The following is an 8,046-nucleotide window of genomic DNA, read 5'->3' as shown; positions in this document are numbered from 1 at the left end:
TTCACACATAAGGACAACGGTAAGGAGAGCACAGGATCGGCCAGTGTTTCCTTCTATTATATGTAGGGTGCTTATGGGTCAGAACGGACTCCACGGTGCCTCACAATAGCTACAAGAAGTATAGCCTGAACTTGGTATCGTTTTCTCATTCGGAGACCAATGACTTCTTGTAGGGCTGTTGTGAGACTTGTTAGCAACAGTCCCTGTCCTCTGGGAGCTTGCAGCTTTGTTCGCACCTAACACATCAAACCAAATAACACCAAAGCCACCGTGCTGAGCTGATTCTGATGCCTAAGCTTTCCAAGACTTTATGGATGTGGGCTGCCCCACCTTCCTCACTCAGAGGGACTCGTGGGTTGAAACCACCAATCTCTTAGGAGAGCACTTAGCCACCCCCCACCCCTCAAGCTCCTCAGAATGTACCATTCTGTCTGTTCTATAGAGCAAGGGCATAAGGCCCATACCAGGGGAACCCAAAGAAGGCGAGGTTAATCGAGTAATGAAGATCTATAAAGGCTTCTTGGGAAAGATAGTATTTAAGATGGTTATGAGGATTTTAGGAAGTAGAATTTGGCACAGGGAGATGCTAAGTGGAACAAGTTGAATGAATGAGAACATATAACAAAAAAAGTTGAGTCACCAGAACCAAGTCCAAGGTAGAAAAGAGGGGTGCATCACAGGTGAAATCGTTCTATTAGAATAAATACTGAATGTGTGGCACTGTGGACAGCAAGGGAAGAACAGTAAGGCCGGCTTTACCTGGACTTGATATTTGTCTCCATCTGGTGGGTGAGACCCTGAAGCTCCAGCAGTCGGCTGTGATCTGACCATGGCTGGACCACTGTGGAGCTACGTAATAGGGAACAGACGGGAAGCAAGGAGAGATCAAAGGAGAACAGTTCAGGGGGAACCGATTACAAGAATCTACGAATAGTCTCCTCCCTGGGGGATGGACAGCAGAGAAGAGGGTGGGGTGAGACGTCAGACAGTGTAACATATGACTAAATAATAATAATTTATGAATTATGAAGGGTTCATGAGGGAGGGGGGAAGGAGGGGGAAAATGAGCAGCCGATATTAAGGGCTCAAGTAGAAGGCAAATGTTTTGAGAATGTTTTGAAATGTTTTGAGAATGATGGCACAAATGTACATATGTGCTTGACATAATGGATGGATGTATGGATTGTGATAAGAATTGTACGAGCCCCCAAAAAATGATTAAAAAAAGAGAGAGAGACCAGTTCTGGGAGGACAGGGGATGTCTCTGGTCTAAAGATGATGGCAGAGCAGTGGTTCTGAGGATAGGGATGAGGTTGAATGTGCTCAGTCAATTTACAAAACAAATTTTTTTAAAGAAATGAAGAACACTTTTTTCCCTTGAATAATTTACTGGTAATAAATTAACAATTAAATAACAAATTACATTCCATGATGAGAAATCCACAAAGTAACAATTAAATAACAAATTCCATGATGAGAAATTCACAAAACACATCAGTAAGTGCAATCTTTGGTCATGATACATCTAATCACATTCTACAGCGCATAATCATTCAATTCCAAGTGAAAAAGAGTAGGAAGAAGGTTACAGCACACTACAGAAAAGAACACAAAAACAAGGCGTTTGCTCATTTTGAGTCCTGAAGTACTTGGGAGCTGAGGGCCCACAGCAAACGTGGAGCTGGCATTAAGTGAAGAAGCCGTTTGTCCTGGGTGTCCACTCATTGATCATGCGACCGTGGGAAAATCACTTTGAAACACACTGGACCCGTGTTCTCCTCTGTTAAATCAGGAACTGACCTTAGCCATATTGTCTAGTTCTGACAGTTTATGGCTTAATGGACCTGTTATCTGTGACTTTTGGAAGTTTCCAGTGGAGTCCATAAATACTTTATTTTTTCTCCTTAAAGAACGGACTCTCTCACCGACATTGAAGGGATTCCGACGTATGAGCAGCAGGGCAGCACGGGTGATGTAAACTGCCTCAACTTGTCCACTGGGCTTGCGTGATCCAGAGAGAGATGCGCTATCCAGGGAACTAGAATAACTCAACTACAAATTCTTACTCTATAATGACCAAACCTGACATTTAGTACCCCGAGGAAGACCCGAGAACAGCGGTTCTCAACCTTCCTAATGCTGGGACATTTTCATACAGTTCCTCGTGTTGTGGTGACTCCCAATCATAAAGTGGTTTTCGTTGCTACTTCATCACTGTTTTGCTACTGTTATAAATCGGGCGACCCCTAAGAAGGGGTCGTTCAACTCCCCCAAAGGGGTCGCGACCCACAAGTTGAGAGCTGCTGCCCGAGAGTGACTTTTAAAATTAGCTCCAGACTCATGCGTACAGCGTCAAAGCTTGGGTCCACAAATAAGGACAGCGCCTTTTAACAGTCACTTTACATTTTTAAATTTAAAAAATCCAAGTTTGCAAAAGAGAGACTCCCGATACAGAAAAGCCCACCCCTTCTGACTGGCGGCGTGACACCTGCACTCAAACGAAAAGCTCTTCTGAGTCTCTACAGTGAAACAAGCCTCCCACGGAACTTACTCGAAAGGATCACGTGGACACCAGCCCATGGAAAGATTAGAGGCGAAGCGTAGAGGGAAGTGAATTTCCGTCAATCAGGGAGGAACAGCTTGGAAAGTGAGGGGAGAATGGTTGCCGAGTCAAATATGGAGTCCGTGGTGCGGTACTAGGCACGCAGAAACAGCTGGATTGATGTCTTTTTACCGGGTATCTTTTCAACCATCAACAAAAATCTCAACTATGAAAGTACTAAGTCGAGGATTATTTTCACTTGCTGTTAGAATGTCTGTAGCGCTACTCCCGTGACTTCCATCTGTAAGGCTCTGAAGTATATAATCACAGGACAGGATTGCCACAAACCTGAACTGCACGGAAATTCTTGAGAGATGAGCACATGTTTAGGGGCAAATCCCCTGCTGTGTGCGTGTGAGTGTTTACGGCACGGACCTCCTTGGGCTGGGTGGGAGGTGAACGGAAAGTAGTTTAAATGAAGGATAGTAAAGGAAGACGTCTTGCCAGGGATGAAAGCCGTGTGCCATATACAGTGACTGGCGCGACGCCGTCACTATTCAGGGAATGAACTGGCGGGAGCCTCATCCAACACCCATCAAGCTTCCTTGTGATCATGAGCCACCGAGGTTCAGTTCAGCTTTTCATCAATAAAATCGTTTTTTTCCACAGAGTCGCAGAAAAATTTGCATTCCTCTAAAACCCTTCCATTTCCTATCTGTGGGTCAGAAGGTTTTAAAACCAATGTACTGACCAGAACTTTGGGGACAGAAAAGGTCCCAGAGCCAACCAGATGAAATTATTTATACTCTGGCCTCAACGATGGGATTCATGTTTAAATTCAAATATCGAAGTGGTGGTGAAGCCTGCCAGGCCCACACCATTTCATTGCCTAATTGGGCACCAACCCTCTCGATTTGAGATTGAGCCAATGCTTCATAGCAGGGAAGGCAAATTACACATGTATTCATTCACTCGCTGGTATTGCATTTCTATTGTCTATGCTAAATATTTTGTTTAAGTTCGCTCATCGTTAAATGTCATTTAAAGATAATGCTGGGATGTTCATAATTAGATTTCCATTTTACAGGCCGTAAATCTGCCTCCTTGAGTTCCCTGCAACGGTCCCTGAGCCACCAGGCAGGAAGTGTAAGCTCGTGTCTCACAAATGATTCATCAGATTGAATCTGGAGCAAGCAACTGGCTAATAATATCCGGTGACTTCTGAACAAGTGCTACTCAGAGAGCTGACCGCCTGGGTCACACTATGGAACGGGGTGGCTTGGACCAGGCAGTGACCCTTGGCAGTCATCCAGTAGAGTGCTGTCCTCCAGGCTCGGTAGGCGGGCCCCTTGGGGAAAGAGCCCCAGAATGTTTCCTGGAGCTGCCACTCCTGTTGGCTGCAGGCCTTGCTCTCCCAAGACCTTGACCAAGAAGTTGATATACCGCATGGCCAGACGAAGTGTTTCATTTTTGCTCAGTTTTTTGTCTGGAGGGTGAGTGGGGATAAGCTTCCTCAGCTTGGCAAAAGCGCTGTTGACGTTTTGCTGCCTCCACCGCTCCCTGGTGTTTGTGAAGAGCTTCCTGGTCATGCTTGGGTTCCTGTGACGGGACAGAAAAAGGACCCCAGTGACCAACATCATGAAAGAAGCCTGGGAGGATCACAGGTCCTGCCATGAATCTAAGATGCTCCTCCTACCTGTGTAATCTCTAGTGATCTGCTTATCTGTCGGGGCTTCAGTTGAGTCATAAGTCCAGGGAGACTCGGGATGTTGCCTTGCTCTATTACTGAAACGCAAGCTGATATGTGAGCGCAGCGTCTAGCAGTGTCTAGCACACTCGGTTTGACGCATAGTCACATTGCAGGGAGGTGCGCTCCAGACTCTGGGGTCAACACTTACAAAGGCCCTACTATGTTCCTCTTGTGCTGGCTGCCGAGGATGCTAAGAAACACAACACAGGCGCACATCCCAAAGGCCCTGTTGTCCGAGTGACAAGCAAACAGGAAGCACAGAGGCAGCGGCAGCAGAAACACTCCCCCCACTGCCCCTCCTACCCCCCCTCCCGCCTTCAGAGCGAGTTCCCATTGGACCATTGATCCGTTCAAAAGCAAAGGGAGTAGACCACGTGATGCCCAACGTCTCCTTTCTGCTCTGAAAATCGACAAAGCCTGGCCCATTGCCTTTGATCTAACCACAAGTGGTTGCCATGGGTGGGAACCCACTGAAGGGGCAATGGGTTTGATTTTCTTGGTTAAGTCCTTTCAGCATCCCTTCGTCTTTGGTTCCACAATGACAACCTCGAGCGCTGGGAGAAGGGGACCCACGGATACCCCAAATATGAAAGCCTCCATCACGGAGAATTGAAGGTGGAAAAGGACCCGCGGACCCTTTGTTCCCGCAGCAGTGCTGGTTGTTTTGCATCCAGGACAAGGGAGGGAAGTTGTAAGCTTCTCTTGTCCAAAGAGGGTCTGGCTTATTTGCTGAGAAAACTCTAGACCGTGGTGGGTCTTTTTTCAAGCTGGGAAGAAAAAACCGATTAGGCAGGATAAACTAACTGTGGTGTTCTCTTCTATTGTGCAGAAGAAATGGGGAGAGGAACAGGCAGCCTTCTAAAATGTCGCCTGCCATCTTAGGAGGGGCTTAATTAGTGTTGATTTATCATCAAGTGTGTTATTCTCCTCTCTACAGGGTGAAAAAGAAATCAGTGATTTGGCAAGCTGAAAAAGTTCAGCGTCGAGGTCACTGGAAAATACTAAAGTACTTATTAAATCAAGAGAAAATTGCATGAGTGTTTGCCCAGTGGCAAGGGGTGATTACTGCTAATCTTGATTTCAGAGTAACGTAAGAGCTCAAAAATCACAGCAGATGCCACCGGCTCAGCGAAGATTTGACAGACATTGACCCAGGACGGAGCGGTTTATCCAAGGTGACACAGGGACTCAGAGGTACAGCCCGGTATTCAGGCCTCATCAATGGTGACTCCCACTGCGCCAGGGTTTGTGACCTTTTTTTTTTGCCATGGACCCTGAGGAAGCCCATGGATGGACTCTTTCTTAGGGCAATGATTTTATTTTTTTAATTTTTATTTATTTATTTTAAAATCATTTTATTGGGGGCTTGTCCAACTCTTATCACAATCCATACATCCATCCATTGGGTCAAGCACATTTGTATATTTGTTGCCAGCATCATTCTCAAAAGCACTTTCTTTCTACTTGAGTCCTTGGTGTCAGCTCCTCTTTTCCCCTCCTTCTCCGCCTCCCCCTACTCAAGAACCCTTGATAATTTATAAATTATTATTATTTTGTCATGTCTTACAATGTCTGACATCTCCCTTCACCCACTTTTCTGTTGTCCATCCCCCAGGGAGGGGGTTATATGTAGATCCTTATGATCAGTTCTCCCTTTCTACTCCACCTTCCCCTTACCCTCCTGATATCACTACTCTCAATATTGGTCCTGAGGGTTTACCTGTCTTGGATTCCCTGTGTTTCCAGTTCCTATCTGTACCAATGTACATCCTCTGGTCTAGCCGGATTTGTAAGGTAGAATTGGGATCATGATGGGGGGGGAGAAACATTAAAGAACTAGAGGAAAGTTTTATGTTTCATCATTGCTAAACGATGGCTTGTGTCCTGACTGGCTTGTGTCCTCACCGAGATCCTTCTGTAAGGGGAAGGACAATGATTTTAAATGCATTTAGTGAAAAAGCTTTGGTTCCATTCTCAGAGTAATGATTTTAAATTAAAATACATAAGCATATAAGCAAACCAGTTATGCTTAATAGCTATTAAAATAATTAAATGGGGTATGGTCTAAGACATTGAATAAGTACATTGTTGTAATCTTGAAGTAGTGATATATAAATGCTTTTCCAAAAGACTTGCAACGGCTCTAACATGGTATACAAATGTCAATGACTTCTATGAGGAGATAGAAGTACTGGTGTGTGGTACTTCCGCATTGGGCTACGATCCGAATGGTCAGCACTTTGAAACCACCAACAGCTCCTGGGGAGAAAGACTGGGCTTTCTACTCTGGTCAACAGTTACAGTCTTGGAAACCCACAGGGGGTCGCTATGAGTCCACCTTGACTGCATGGCAGTCCGAAGGAGTCCATAAGGCGGGGTGGGGAGGAAAACAGTTAAGCACCTGACTGCTCACCATTGGGTGGTACTTCAAACACACCTGACCCCACTGACAATCTGCATCCGTACAGGTTACAGCCAAGGAAGCCAGGAGAGGCAGTTGTTCTGTCACCTGAAGTCACTGAATTGGCAGCAGCTCAGTGGCACTGTGCTAACAACCGTGGCGCCACGTTTACTAGATACAGTCGATTCCAACTCTGGCCACCCCATGAGACAGAGTAGACCTGCTCCTGCGGGGTTCCCAGGCTGTAACTCTTTACAGGAGTGAAAAGCCTCATCTTGCTCCTGAGGAGCAGCTGGTGGTTTCAAACTAGCTGACTTTGAGGTTAGCAGCCCAATGTGTAACAGTAAACCAAGAGTGCTACATTTAGGGTAGAGGTTAGTGGAAACACAGAAGAAGAGTTTCCTAAGGCAAACAGAGGCCCCCCCCTGGATGCAATCTTCATACTGCTGGGGAGGGTGGGAGTGGCTCCTGGCTTAAGTTGCCGGGGTGGGAGGAATGTCATGGTCAGTACACAGATGTGCACACATATCTCTACTTCCAATGTTACCCATGAAGGGGACACTGTATCTGAGAAATGAAAGTATGACATTAAGCCCCAAGACACTGACACCCATGCCTCCATAGGAACCACTGTTCTTTGTAGCCAGTAGCTTCTAGACACACAGCTACAGCCAGGGGGGAAGATGCGGCACAGGCTCCCCACATTCTCCCTAAAGATCGCCACCCCACCCCAGCCCTAACATTCCTGGAAGGGCCTATCCCTGGCATTCATTCCATTCATTCAGTTCTTTTTTTTTTTTTTTGCTTAAGACATCTAATGCCTCTTCCTGGCCTTTGGTCTCTTACAGTTTTCTCTTGAGAGAAGTAACACTTCCTCTAGAAAGTCAGAAATGAAGGGGAGGGCAGGTGCTTACCATGACACATCTCTACTTGTTGAAATGGTAACACTAACACATGTTCAATTTTTTAAAAAGGTGCATTGCAACACGTGAAAGGTCCCCACCATCTCCCACTTCCCAACACACACAGGCCTACTTCCGAAAATCATTATACATGCGATTCTGTAACTTATATTTTTCACTTAGCACGTGAGGCACATCACTGCGTTTCAAGTACATCAATCCAGGGGGAAGCGGTTACAACGCACCCAACGCTGTGCGGAACAAAGACCTGGCGAACTGCTCCTCTAAAGTGCACAGCTCAGAAAATCCTATGGGGCCGTTCTACATCGTCACCTATGGTCGCTGTCGTCGAAATTCTGCGCCCCCGCACCTAACAGCTTCCACTACTGGGGCGGCCACCTGGTCCCAGGTGCGCTCATGCCAACGCCACCAGGGCCCTGCCCACCCATCC

The 8,046-nt window shown here is 46.3% G+C and overlaps 1 protein-coding gene across 1 annotated transcript in view; it reads right to left on the bottom strand.

Annotated features, from left to right (window-relative positions):
* Nucleotides 1-3,333: 3,333 nt before the first annotated feature.
* The window catches only part of TAL2 (TAL bHLH transcription factor 2), a 36,175-nt gene continuing 31,462 nt past the window's right edge, over nt 3,334-8,046 (bottom strand). The window contains exon 2 of the mRNA XM_045296580.1: nt 3,334-4,141. Coding sequence (XP_045152515.1) covers nt 3,805-4,141 — 337 coding nt within the window. The 3' untranslated portion in view covers nt 3,334-3,804. The remainder of the gene's footprint in view (nt 4,142-8,046) is intronic.

This window comes from Echinops telfairi, unplaced genomic scaffold, assembly GCF_000313985.2.
Source record: "Echinops telfairi isolate 266 unplaced genomic scaffold, ASM31398v2 ScPeMD7_7410;HRSCAF=8448, whole genome shotgun sequence".
Classification (NCBI taxonomy): Eukaryota; Metazoa; Chordata; class Mammalia; order Afrosoricida; family Tenrecidae; genus Echinops; species Echinops telfairi.
The sequence above is the reverse complement of the archived record's forward strand: the minus strand, read 5'-3'. Positions and strand labels throughout refer to the sequence as shown.